General features: G+C 43.3%; 1 protein-coding gene across 4 annotated transcripts in view; it reads left to right on the forward strand.

The window, feature by feature from the left end:
- LOC311052507 (uncharacterized protein C1orf21 homolog) overlaps positions 1–7,060 on the forward strand; it is a 47,754-nt gene extending 40,694 nt beyond the window's left edge. For all 4 annotated transcript variants that reach the window (XM_084067475.1, XM_084067477.1, XM_084067474.1 and 1 more), the window contains 2 exons: positions 997–1,057; positions 4,619–7,060. In XM_084067475.1, coding sequence (XP_083923601.1) covers positions 997–1,057; positions 4,619–4,666 — 109 coding nt within the window. In that variant the 3' untranslated portion in view covers positions 4,667–7,060. The remainder of the gene's footprint in view (positions 1–996; positions 1,058–4,618) is intronic.
- The last annotated feature ends 7,383 nt before the right edge of the window (positions 7,061–14,443 follow it).

Genomic DNA, 14,443 nt, shown 5'->3' on the forward strand with positions numbered 1-14,443 from the left:
ATTTACGGGAAAAAAATATGGAGATACATGGTTTCTGCCTGACAGCAACGATATGGGGTTTAAGTGGTTAAATTCCTCCACAGCCTCTTGACCAGTGGTGGAAAAAGTACTCACATTTTGTATTTAAGTAAAAGTATCAATACTGCAATATAGAAATACAAGTAAAAGTCCGGAATTCAAAATGTACAAAAGTATTGGCATCAAAATGTACTTCAAGTACCAAAAGTAAAAGTACTCATTATGCAGAATGTCCCATTGCACAAGTTCTCAAATGTAAATTGCATAAAAATCTTTTGAAAATAGCCGATCTACAAGCTCACAATGCGTCGCATCGCGACGCATTGTGAGCTTGTAGATCGGCTATTTTCAAATGGCCAAAATGTATATAGGACTGAAGTGGTTAATGTATGTTTTGTAATAATAATCCAAATCTACAAAGTAACTAGTAACTAAAGATTTCAAATTATTGTAGTGGAGTAAAAGCACAAAATTTGCCTCTGAGATGTAGTGGAGACAGTACAAGTAAAAGTATTGGAAATTGGAAATACTCAAGTAAAGTACAAATACTTCAAAATTGTACTTAAGTACAGTACTTGAGTAAATGTACTTAGTTACTTTCCTCCACTGCTCTTGACCCGAAGGTTTTTTCACACGGTAGCAAGGAAGGATTGTGTAAATGCATTTCGGCGAGGTTGTGTTTTGAGTGTGTGTGTGTGTGTGTGTGTGTGTGTGTGTGTGTGTGTGTGTGTGTGTGTGTGTGTGTGTGTGTGTGTGTGTGTGTGTGTGTGTGTGTGTGTGTGTGTGTGTGTGTGTGTGTGTGTGTGTGTGTGTGTGTGTGTGTGTGTGTGTGTGTGGGGGGGGGTGTAATGGAAAATTCTTGTGATGTATTTGTTGACTCCCTTCTCCGTCCCCTCCAACTTCCTCTCTCCCTCATTCTCACTCCATTTCTTTCTTTCCCTCTTTCTTTCTGTTCTTTTTTTTTCCTCTCCTCTGCAGTATTCACACATCGGAGAGTCAGCAGGAGTTTTTCAGAATGCTGGATGAGAAGATTGAGAAGGTGAGGATCTAGGCGCGTGTGTGTGTGTGTGTGTGTGTGTGTGTGTGTGCACGTGTGAATGTGCACACATAATCAGGGATGTATATGACTAGGATTTGGGTCTCTGTAGGGCTGTCGCAATAACCGCAGCATTTTACTTTGATATAGGCCTACTTGTCTTAACACATTGTGTGCCAGAGGTTTATTAAAATAGGGTACGTTCAGTGCCTGCATGTCGTCCATCCACTTACGTTGATACGTTTCGTGCTGTAGAAGCCCCGACGAGGAAGTGCATGTAAACAAAGCGTGCGTGCGAGGCGGCGGAGGGTCCCGACTAACGCCTGGAACAATAATATTTCTAACGCGATCCTCCATTGCAGAGTGATCGCCGATCGAAAACGGCTCACGTCCACCACGTTAAAAATAAATGGGAGATATTAAGCTTTTAGTCAAGGAGTTAACATTGGAGCGGACGAACGGAGGCATTTTTGATGTGGATCCACATCTGGCTTCTCCTTCTTAGAGACTCCTTGGATGATCCCAAAGTTTCGTTAGAGCGCCCCCACGTGGGAAAAATATATAAAAAGAAAATTGGGCCTAAAAAAACGGTCCGGACCGTTTATTGCACACACTGTGTTAATAGTGCTTCATAGACATTATAAATGTTAGCGGGACAGTGGGAAGATAGCCTTTTTGTCCAGTCCCATTCATTAAAGATCATTTTGGATACTATATTCTGCCCTGCATTTACCGTCGTCGTTAATGTTGTGTTTCGTGTGCATGCTGATGCGTTAGGCCTACACTTATGTAAGGCCACACACATGTAAAGGAATAAGGCACAGGAGTGAGACAGGATTTCTGCTAAGGAGAGAGAGATGTAAACATTGTCGTGGTCTCGTGTTGGTGGTTATTACACATTCTTGACATGTTCATGAATCACATCCATGTTAAATACATGACAACCCCTTTTTTAAGTCCTGACTCAGTTCATGTTTACCGCATGGAGGCAGCCCTAAGGCACCAAAACAAATGCAGCACGCAGAGCAATGATGACAATTCAGTGAGTTTAATGAACAAATATCCCGAAGCCCCTTTCACATTATGGCGGCACAAATGCTCGCATGCCATGTTGGGACGTAAGGGAGAAAAAAAAACATGCTGTGGGAGTATGCGGTGATAAATGATGCTGCAACCATACATTAAAATAGTGTTATCTTAATTCTGGCGGCAAATAAAAATGTTTTAATGTTTTTAACACTCCGCGGTGCTGCGTTAAAAAAAGGTCCTCTCTGCTCGCTGCGAGTTTTGGCTGTCTGTTTATACCACTTTGGCACCGCCAGACGTTGTAAATGGAAACCAGTGGGACTTTGTTTGCAGAGTGAGGAGGACCGCGAAGGTTGAACGTGATGATGACGGGAACACTGCTTCATCACCTGATGTTAATTTAACACTTTATAAAAGGAAGGTTGGCCTAAATATAGGCCCTTAAACACAGGTGGAAGCCATGCAAGCTTGCACCGTTAACCAACTTACACGCCCGCAGGCAAATCATTCTTAACCACGACAGCCCTAGCTGAACATTTAAAGAAAGCGGCCGGGTTTTTGCATTCGTACTGACAGACACAGCGCAGAGCCAACTAGCCTTCCCCCACGCTCACATCATGTCTTAAACTGTGCCGTGCGTCTTGCCAGGGCGAAGTGATGACAACTGCTTGAATGATTCCTGTCTTCACTTACAACGGCTCTTGAATAAGAGCTGAGTTATATTCCATTTGAAATCCTCCCATTCATCACTCTCCTAAAAGAAAATCCACTATCATTAGTTGATAATTAAAAACTAATCTATTTAATAGATTATTAAAAAACCATAATCAGTAATTGTTAATTTGATCAAATAATCCATTAATAATCTATCCCTAATTTGGGCATGAAGGTAAAAGGTTTCAAAGGATTTTCTTTTTTTAAACAGCAGCTCTACAAAGTCACAAAGAAACGCACCACGATGCATTGTGAGCTTGTAGATCAAAAGTATAAGATAACGCTCAAGTGGTTAATCGATGCAGTGATATATAAAAATATTTATTTTTAGACTGCACTTCTGGATTATTCCATTAATAATACAATTGAATAATCGCTAAGAAGATAATCGATCGTTGCAGCCCTACTGTGAACGTATCATACATACTTACTGTACATGTATATACATCTGTATGTATGTATGGTATGTATGTATTTGTGTCAGTGACTCAATACACCGTATCATCTTCAAATCACAATGTAAGGCCATGAAACTGTAACTGTATATTACATCTGCACTGTGGCTAAACGCTGCACACCTCTAGTTGGGACTTGAGTATGTACTGTAACTGTATCACTGTGTAGCTTGGCTGCTAATTTTCATACGTAGCTGTGTAATCAGGGATCGTTTGACTACTGACATGGAGGTAGCCTATTTTTAAGAGAGAGAGAGAGAGAGGGAGAATATTGTAGGCTTCTGAAAGGAAGCAGACCTTTGAATAGATTCCCTTCAGGCCCTGGGGATGGTATATAGACGGACTGCAACAGGAAACGGTTGACTGTGCTCTGCATCTTAATATAGGACATGAGATGACAGGGCTGCCCTCCTATCAGCCTCACCCCTCTCTGTCTCATCCTGCCCCCTGAATCATGTCTCTGCTGATGTTCTCCAGACGGGGGTCAAATAGCAGTCGCGTATATAATTCTTAGGGTTTGATGTAAACGTGCCGGCAGCACCAGGAGGTTGAGGTTGTCAGCATCGGGGGTTAGGCCAATTCGATTCGTAGGGTGAGGGTGAGGGTGAAAGTCCATGTCCCTGCTTTTGATACAGCCCCACCCCCCCACCCCGCTGCTAATTCATTTTTATCTCCAGTGCAGACACGTTTGATCTCTGATTATGTACAGACTGAACTATCAAGACCTGAGGCCGATTCTACAAATGCCTTCTAAACCAGTAGTTTTTCCAAGATGTTCAAGCTTGCAGCGCAGCACAAAGTGACGCGCTGTGAGCTTGTATATCTTCTATTTTTGAATAGCCAACGCTAAAATCTAAAATGACACAGATGCATTCCTGTTTTTTTTTTTTTTTCCTAATATTTGTTTTTATGCGTTCCCGGTTTTAACGGGTTAAATGTGTATTTCCTTTTGGGAAATGTAGACTGTCATAATGTTTGATAATATCACAATTTAATTAATTCAGAAATAGCAGATCTACAAGTTCACAACGCATCACGATGTGAGTGTGTCGATCAGCTATTTTTTGCCATTTGTCATTCAAAGTAACCACTTCAGTGGTTTACAAATCAAACCCTGATCATACGTAACAGAGTCTGACAAGGGAGTGCGGTGCCCGCCGTCGAGTAGTTTGGATATGTCTATATAGAGATGGACAGATACAGAGATCTCCATCTATGGGCACAAAAGGGACACAGACAGACAAGTGATAAAAACCTTTTTATGGTTTGCAAATTCTTAGGTCTCTCTTTTATCACTAATTTCTCCTTTCCTCACGCGTGCGTGTGTGTGTGTGTGTGTGTGTGTGTGTGTGCGCGTGCGTGTATCTAGGGGCCGGACTACTGTTCGGAGGAGGAGGAGGAAGAAGATGGAACATAGCACAGAGGCTTCCCCCACAGAGAGCCTCACTTGTGTGTGACTGAGTGTGCGTGTGTGTCACTTGATGTAGGCCACATTTGGGGACAAAATGTTGGACATGAAACCAGTTGATTGGGGTTGGCACGTCAAATTGGCGACAAAACTGGTGTACCCGATTTTAGATTTTACTGATGTTTCGTAAGGGTTGGGGTCCTGGTAAGGTATATGGAATGAATGTAAGTCAATGCATTGTCCCCAAATGTTTGCAAAACCAACGTGTGTGTGTGTGTGTGTGTGCGTGCGTGTGTGTTAGAGAAAGAAGCAGCCAGCGGAACCAGTGTTTGAGTGACGGGGTGCATCATGTATGTAACACTGACTGTATGTATGTGTTTTTGAACATATGACAAAGAAAGTATTTTGAGAAAGCAAGCGAAAGAGTGAGTATACTGTATGAGAGAGAGAGAGAGAGAGAGAGATTGAAATAAAGAACACTATGGCCTGATTTGTACTTGGTTGCATGCCTGTGTCGTGCAATCGAAAATAGCAGATCCACAAGCTCGCAACGTGTCGTAGAGCTTGTTGATCGGCTATTTTCGATGGCGCAACACGACGCGCAACCCGTGTACGAATCAGGCACATCCTCAGAGACTGCGTCCCTCCCCTTTTGGCACCTCGTCCCTTTTGGCCCCCCTGAATGGACAGATGGTGGTGGAGGGGAGATGAAAGGACAGACAGAAGAGGAGTGGGAGAATTGGGAGTGATAAGGAGGGGGCGTGTGTGGAGTGGCCGGCCGCTGTGACATGTGGACTTAATTATGGACTTAAGGGCCTGCCGCCCTCCCCCCTGCCCCCCCCTGGACTCTGTGGAAGCTCCTCCCATCTCTCCGTCCGTCCACACATCCTCCACCATGTCTTCTTGTCCCTCCGTCCCACGGTGCCATGGTCAACCCCTGACGTCCAGCCCCGTGTAGCTATACCCCCTTCCTCACACACAAAACTGACGAAGAAACGACGTGTACGGTGTCCTCCGCAGGGATGTTACGTGGACATGCTGCAATGACTCCTTCCTTTGCATCCCCACTCCTCCCTTCCCAAGGCCCCCGGAGGACTGATGGAGACCTGGGAGGGGAAGACGTGGGGGGGGGTAATCTGGAATATGGGGTTAGTTTCGGTGATACTCGCCCTAACCCCACCAGAACCCACGCTGCCTGGGACCGTGTTTGACCGCGCCGAACGGGACAGGCCAAGCCTTGGGCCACGAGTGGAACAAGAGAGAACCGAGGGGGATGAGGGATGGGAGTGAAAGAAAAGGGAGTGAAAAAATTCCTGATATTTTAATAAGCGAAAAAGATTGAAAGATTGAGAGGAGTTGAAACGGCTGATTTAGAAGCTCTGAACTCCTCCTGCCTTTTTTGAAGTCAAGGACCTTTTTTCTTTTCTTTTTGTTTTGTTTGTTTTGCTCATATTTTATTTCCCACAGTCATCGGTCAGGTTGATTCACCATTGGTCATTGTTGTTAATCTGTCCTTTCAGATTTGTTCTTTGGTTTTTGTTTTTGTTTCTTTTCCCTCCCCTAGTGCGTCACGATCTTCGTCATAACCATCACCGTCACGCCTGTATTAGGTCAGAGCCTCTGTGTCTCAGCTCCATCCGTCCTCTCAAGTCTTCATCTATGGTCCGCCGCTGGCGCCGAGAACGAACGAGAATTAGCCGACCTACAAGCTCACGACGCGTCGCGAACGCGACGCGTTGTGAGCTTGTAGGTCGGCTAATTCTCGGCGAGACGACAAAGTATGAATCGGGGCTTTTAGCCACGACAAACCCTGTTGTAGCCGTAGGAAACCAAGCCACACACAGTTTTATTCTCACAGTGGGCCTACTCATGTCACAACCTTATCATAGCAGGTACACAGAGAAATCCTCGTAACTGTTGAGAGTCTACACTTTAGGCATTTGTAGACTCTGAGTTACAAATGGATCATTTCAATTAATTAGATTTTTTACTGTGTAACATAACTACACACACACACACACACACGTTTTGCTGTATCCCTTACATTTCATCAGTAGCCTGTTAGAGGTATTGTGCCGTGTGTCTTTTCTTGTTCTGTTGCAGCATTTTCGCGACCCATTCCTGTGTGTCGTTCAGGAGCTCAGCTTCTCTTCAAGCTCAGCAGTATTGAAGCTTACTGGCATAGAGTGAAGTCACCCCTTCTCTTTCTGTGCACGCACACACACACACACACACACACACACACACACACACACTCACCGTAAACTGGGCTGAGATTAACAGGGATAGAGGTGTGGTTGCCGTGGAGACACAGACCTGATCACATTTATGTTCTTGTCATTACTGGATTACTTCCTGTCTGCAAATTATTTTGAATTTCTTTCTTTGTTTTTCTATTAAAAATATAAAAAAAACACAAGCTCTTGAGGCGTGTAGGCATCTTTCAGTAATTTTACGTGTGTGTGTGTGTGTGTGTGTGTGTGTGTGTGTGTGTCTGTCTCTGTTTGTTTGTGTGTGTGCGTGCGCGCGCATGCCCTCACCCTCCTGCAAGTACCAGTAATTGTGCTGTCATACTGACATCAGCAGTGCACTGGCAGTGTGAAGACTTGGTGTGTTTTCCTCTGGTCATGCTGCCTGGAGGAGTCATGGAGCTGCTGCACACTCTGCCTGGAGTCTCCAGGGCTGCCTTCTGCCACCTGGTGGTGTGACGTCATCACTGCATGCCAGGAGGGCAAGTGGTTAGATGAACTGAATGTGTGTGTGTGTGTATACTGTAGTGTGTATCATCTCTGCAGGGTGGAAACCTCATATGTCCAAAACATACTTTTCAGTATTCAAATTCAACTAGAAAATGTGCTCCTCGGAGCACAGGTCTCCGCCAGTAGTAAAAAGGGAAAGTAAAAAAAATAGTGTTGGGCATGTGCTGGCCTGCCCATTGACCATCAGGTCTAGAGAGTTCATGGGAGCCGTAGTGTGGCAGTTAGCAGGTACTCAAGTCCTCCTGAGGTGTCACCAAGCCCACACAGGGCAAATGGAGGCGGGTTAACACAAAGTTTTAATTTGTGTTGTCATCATCATCATCGTGTTTTGTTTTGCTTGCGTTTTCGTGATGCTCTTTTTAGAAGGAGTCCATGGCCTTGAACTCGCTGAGAGCCTGAACGGGGGAGATGTGTTTCTTCTGGGAGCCTCGTCTGACACGTGTCTGACACTCCTCCGGTTCCTGATTAATCCTGTCTTACCTCACTTCGAAAGACATAAATAGTCTTTCGAAGTGACACACCTATTTATAGGTCTCTATTTCATCATGCGTCTCGCTAGCCAATCAAAGCACACCCTTTCAACATATTGTCACGTGTCACGTGAAGCTTGACCAATGTTAGCTTGGTGGACACACGGAAGGACGAGAACGAAAACATAGTCTCCTGGCGGAGACAAAAATAGTAAATGTAGCAGATCGTGTTTCGAGCTTGTCGATCTGCTACTTTTGATGCTTTTGTGTGATGCTCTAGTATGATCAAGTAGGACGTTAATTTACGAAAAAACAAAAAGTTAGAATATGGTGAGGTTTCTACCCGACAGCAACGATATACTGTGTATGTGTGTGTGTGTGTGTGTGTATATGTAGTATGTGTATATATGTGTATGTATACAGTATATTTACGCTAATATATACAGTCCACTACGCAATGTTTTTTTGTGGTGTATTATGTAAATAGTGCAAAAGCATATCGTCTCTGTGGAAACCTCATTTGTTACTTTTCAGGATTCAAATGAAAAAATGGCAAAAGTAGCAGATCTACAAGCTTTTCAAATAGCCTAGGTATAAAACAGGGCTAAAGTGGTAAATGTATATTTTATAATGTAATCATTTATATCTGCAAAGTAACTGAAGTTTTCAAATAATTGTAGTGGGAAAAAAAAAAAAAAGTACAATATTGTCCTCTGAGATGTAGTGGAGTAGAAGTAAAAGTATAGACAATTAGAAATACCCCAGTAAAGTAAAAGTACCTCAAAATTGTACTTAAGTACAGTACTTGAGTAAATGTACTTCGTTACTTTCCACCACTGAAACCTTCACTCACACAAAAATTCAGAAGCCAGTCATCTGTTCCATTAAGCATGTTGAGCAATGAATCTTGCATAATAACATGCCCCCCCCCCCCCCCCCCCCCCCCCCCAACATGGCGTGTTGTAAGCCCCCCTCAAAGTTGAAATGGAGTGCTGAATGAATCAATAGCGGTACCCCTGAGAGGGCTCCATGGCCTGCAGAGAGCCTTAATGTGCTCTGCTCTATGTGGGAGAGAGGAGAGAGGATGCCATAATGGTGGAGCTGGTGTCGGTTGTTCAAGCCGATTACCATGTTTATGAAAGGAACATTCAGTAGCCACATCGTTAATAGCTGTGCGTCTCTCCCCCTGCTACACTCTTCCAGTCACAGAGGCTACATGAGGCTACAATCATCAGCCACTACATGTACATCAGCAGAGGAGTGAACGAGTCCCCCGTGGGCGGCCAAAGCTCATGGCCAGCCTCTCCCACACACACACACACACACACACACACACACACACACACACACACACACACACACACACACACAGTGAGGGAGCGGGTTGGCGAGAAGCAGGGATGGAAAAAGTACTCACATTTTGTACTTAAGTAAAAGTATCAATACCAAAATGTAGAAATACTACTCTTAAAAGTAAAAGTTCGGTATTTCAAATGTACTTGAGTAAAAGTACACAAATATTGGAATAGAAATGTACTTAAAGTACCAAAAGTAAAAGTACTCGTTACGTAGAAAGACCCATTTCACAAGTTTTCAAAATGTATAAAAATCTTTTGAAAATAGCTGACCTACAAGCTCACAAAGCGACACATTGTGAGCTTGTAGATCTTCAGATTTTCAAATAGCCAAAATATATATATGTAGGGCTGTATATATAATGTATGTTTTGTATTAATAATCCAAATCTACCTTTTATATTGGCACCGCCAATTCAGCGTATGAGTAACAAGTCGAGAGGACGGATGGAGCAAGTCGACTTGGGGCAAGTCGTGTGGTAAGGAGCTGATAGGTTGGTGTGGCGCTCCACCTCAGCAATCCTCCCATTGTAATAGGTGCAAATTCCCACGGTATCTGCTGATACCGACAATAAGACCTCTCCCGACCCACTACAGTATATACCAAGTAACTAGCAACTACAGTTTTCAAATAATTGTAGTGTAGTAAAAAGTACATGCCTCTGAGATGTAGTGGGGTAGAAGAGAAAAAGTATTGAAAATGTGAAATACTCCAGTAATGTAATGCCTCAAAATTGTACTTAAGTACAGTACTTGAGCACATGTACTTAGTTACTTTACACCAGGAGGTAGTAGAGAGAGAGAGAGAGAGAGAGAGAGAGAGAGAGACGGATGTTGCCTGTTAACCTCAGACAGGAATATGGGCGATACAATGTTCTTTCCACTATGAGGTAAGCTCCAATAAAGAGCCCACTCTTCACTGCTGTGTGTGTGTGTGTGTGTGTGTGTGTGTGTGTGTGTGTGTGTGTGTGTGTGTGTGTGTGTGTGTGTGTGTGTGTGTGTGTGTGTGTGTTTTGTCGTCGTATGAAAGAGTGTGTGAGCTCGTTATGGGTACGGCATGTTCCTGGCTGCTGGTGGAGTATGTCTAATAAGTCTTTAACCCCCCAGCTCACCAGAGGGATCCAATACCACACCTCAAGTTCTAACTTTGTGAAACATAATTATGTGGTGTTACTTCCAGGTGTGCACGGGATGCATCTGTGCACAGGTGTGAGAAAGAGAAAATGGCCACGGTATAGACCCACATGTCTAAAAAATATATATCTATATATATTTATATGTTTTTGTTCCGTTTTTACAGGTATGCATTTCTGTGTATGTTTGTCTCTGTACGGTGGAAACCTCCAAAACCTCCAAAACTGTTACATTTCAGAATTCAAATTCAGAAGCATTAATAGTAGCAGATCTACAAGCTCAAAACACGTTTCGAGTTTGTGGATCTGCTACTTTTGATGCTTTTTTGTGACGCTGTAGTGTGATCCAAGTAGGGTGCTAATTTACGAAGAAACCCCCAAAATAAAAAATGTGGAGATAAGAGGTTTCTGCCCGACAGCAACGATAATGCAAAACAAAGAGAATCTGTGAAAGACTGTGTGTGTGTGTGTGTGTGTGTGTGTGTGTGTGTGCGCGCGCATGATCCATTCATGCATGTGAGCTGAGTGCCAGAGACGCCCCAGAGAGGCCATGGATCCCTGCCTGGAAGCCCAGCGGGAGGTTCAGTGTGTCTTAACTCCATCCAGCAGCTCCTGGCTGCCTCTAGGCCCATACTCCACTAGTCTGTTCCCTCTGGTTTGCTCTGAACATGTTCATTTAGCACTATGCCAGCATCCGTGAGAGAGAGTGTCTCTCTCACGGTCATCTGAGGTTACAGTTTTGAATTTTGCATGCGTTTTTTCCCCCCCCTTTATTTTTCGCTTTGACGTTTTGTTTTCAATTTCAGTTCATTTTAGAATAAATCCTGCTATATTAAAATTGGCTAATTGGGACCACCTATGTCACTATGACTCAGACATAACCATATGGCTGTGTCTGATTCATAGCCCAGCCGCCCCTCAGCATGACTCAGACATCACCCCATCACATGCCCATACATGGGGGTGAGGTCCACGTAGCAGCCCGAACCTCTAGTATTTTTAAAGGTGGTTTTGCTTTGCGTTTAGTTTATTTTTTTCTTTTGTAATGACCTACGGGGTATTTGTTAGGGGGCAAAGCACAAAAAGGTCAGAAAAGATATTGTTATATAAACTCAAATTGTATTTTCCCAAAACAAATTGGAAAATACATTTCATATCCACCCACAATTCTGGTCTCATGAATGACATTGTTTTTATTTTTATTTTATTTCATTGTTTAGTTTTTGTTATTTTATTAGTTTTAGTCAACTATAAAAACCTTGCTCTCTGTCTATCCATACCCTACGTATTACAACATTGTGTCACTGTACCAACAATAGCAGCAGCTTCTCCTCTTGTTCGTCCCTATCTCCTGCTCCCCCATCCTATTCACCCTTCTTCCATTTGTATGTAAAGCCCTATAAACCACTACACTGGATTACCCATGCAGAGACGTCCCTCACATGAAGAAGGCCAAGGCTTTAGGAAGAAGGTAGAATTTAGAGATTCATTTGCATTCATGCAGCAACACATCCACAAGAACTGACCTACTTAAAGCCCAATACGCTAACACTAATGTGTTGTATCATATGAGGTATATTTATATATGCAGCATACTTTGATCCGGGGACAATGCACAGCCATATACCGTAGCTCTATCTACAGTATGTTACATCACAGACACAGTTTGACTGTTCTTGTAATCCTCATGGTTATACTGGGGGATGGGGAGCTTTTCACTCAGACCTGCGAGAAAAGAGTGAATTCTCCGTTTCATTGAATTGACTGAATAGGGATAGGAATGGATTAGATTCCATAAAACATGGTACTTTACACTTCACAGTTATGTTAAAATCATTATACCGTGTTATCTTAATGTGTCATTTTATGCTTTGTCTTTTCAAAATGAGCAGATATACAAGACAAGTTCATGGCGTGTCACTTCGTGTCGCGCTTTGAGCTTGTAGAAAAATGTGTTCAAATCTTGGAATATATATATTTTGAAAAGCGAACATTGTTTAACTCAAATCTTCTGCTTCTGGGGGTCCCTGGAACGAAATATTTTGAGATGGGTGTCCGCAGCCAAATACATATTATTTTGGGGGTCCTTGACATGAAACAGTTTGAGAACCACTGATTATAGCAACATAACAAAACTGTTAGGATTTAGAAGACCTTTTTTAGAACCGGCCTCAGATTGATTCTACTATCCAGACAAGTGGATGCTGTTTTATAACTGTAGTGTAGAGTCACAGTTTGGAGTGATGGCTTTGGCAGCACTGAGTGGATCACAGCGGTGTATAGTCAGTGGCTGTGTCCGTCTAAGTGAGATGAGTCTGTTAGTGACAGATAGAGCATTCATGTGTCACACTGAAACCTCTCTGTACCCTCTGACCTCTCTGAGTGCTTTCCCCACACCATCTGGGCCTGAGAGCCCTTTAAGAGGGAAGCCGTGTGTGTGTGTGTGTGTGTGTGTGTGTGTGTGTGTGTGTGTGTGTGTGTGTGTGTGTGTGTGTGTGTGTGTGTGTGTGTGTGTGTGTGTGTGTGTGTGTGTGTGTGTGTGTGTGTGTGTGTGTGTGTGTGTGTGTGTGTGTGTGTGTGTGTGTGTGTGTGTGCGTGCGTGCGTGCGTGCGTGCGTGCGTGCGTGCGTGCGTGCGTGCGTGCGTGCGCATGTGATATACAGTAGGAGTATGCTATTGTAGAAATGGATATAACAAGAGCACCATCTGCTGGTTATGGGGCTCCACTCCATGTGTACACACACACACACACACACACACACACACACACACACACACACACACACACACACACACCAAACTCCCCTGTTGCTTCATTTGGCTGCTTGAGGCACTTTCACTCTCACCAGGAGAGGTACATCTTTGGCAGACAGGCTGGAAGGCAAGGCAGGAGATTCTTACACACCTACACACATACAGGCTCACTGAAGCACCATGCAGGCCTGTCCTCTGTGGAAATCCTTTGCATCCACTGAGTTGAACAGAATGCGTCACCGCCGGCTGCTGCTGCACACAAATCCCATCTTTTTTTACTGTGATTATATATTGCCTGAAATTCTACTCTGGTATACGTTCTAACAATGGGGGGGTTGTGTGTTTTCAAGCCTGTACGTCGGTATGAGGCAAGAGGCTGCAGTCTGCAGCAATGCCCATCTCTGTGTTTTAGGCCTATAGTCTTAGCTGCTGTATGTACTCATTTATGGCCCAAATTGGCATGAGGTTCTCAACCCCCGTTGGGATATAAAAAGCAGCAATGCCACTTCATGTTCCCCATGCACTGAGGCTTCAGACCAGTGGTGGAAAGTAACTAAGTACATTTACTTAAGTACTGTACTTAAGTAACATTTTGTGGTATTTGTACTTTACTTGAGTATTTCCTATTTCCAATACTTTTACTTCTACTCGACTACATCTCAGAGACAATTATTGTATACTTTTACTCCACTACAATTATTTGAGAACTTTAGTTACTAGTTACTTTGCAGATATCAATGATTATATTATGAAACATACTTTCATAATATAATGTGTCAATCACTTTAGCCCTATTTTATACCTAGGAGGCTATTTGAAAATAGACGATCTACAAGCTCACAACGCGTCACATCGCGACGCGTTGTGAGCTTGTAGATCTGCTATTTTCAAATATTTTAGCACTTTTACTTTTGGTACTTTAAGTACATTTTGATGCCAATAATTTGTACTTTTACTCAAGTACATTTTGAATTCTGGACTTTTACTTGTAACAAAGTATTTCTATAATGCAGTATTGATACTTTTACTTAAGTAAAACATTTGAGTACTTTTTTCCACCACTGCTTCAGACACAGCAAAATCCTATGAGTTTCTTTAACTCTGAAGGTGGAAATGTGTAGCCTGGTTGAACCGTGATCCCGGTCACGTGAATTCATATTATCGTGCGTCTTCTGCAGACCAGTCCCAAGCTCTGTGTGGCCGTTTTGCAGAAACCAAAAGGTGGAAGAGCCAATCGCCGTCTGTCGACCACAGAGCCCTGAAAGACACATGATGATGTGAATTACCAGGGGTTTACCAGGCTAGGACATTTGACC

Source organism: Gymnoscopelus microlampas, assembly GCF_963454915.1.
Source record: "Gymnoscopelus microlampas genome assembly, chromosome: 9".
Taxonomy (NCBI): Eukaryota; Metazoa; Chordata; class Actinopteri; order Myctophiformes; family Myctophidae; genus Gymnoscopelus; species Gymnoscopelus microlampas.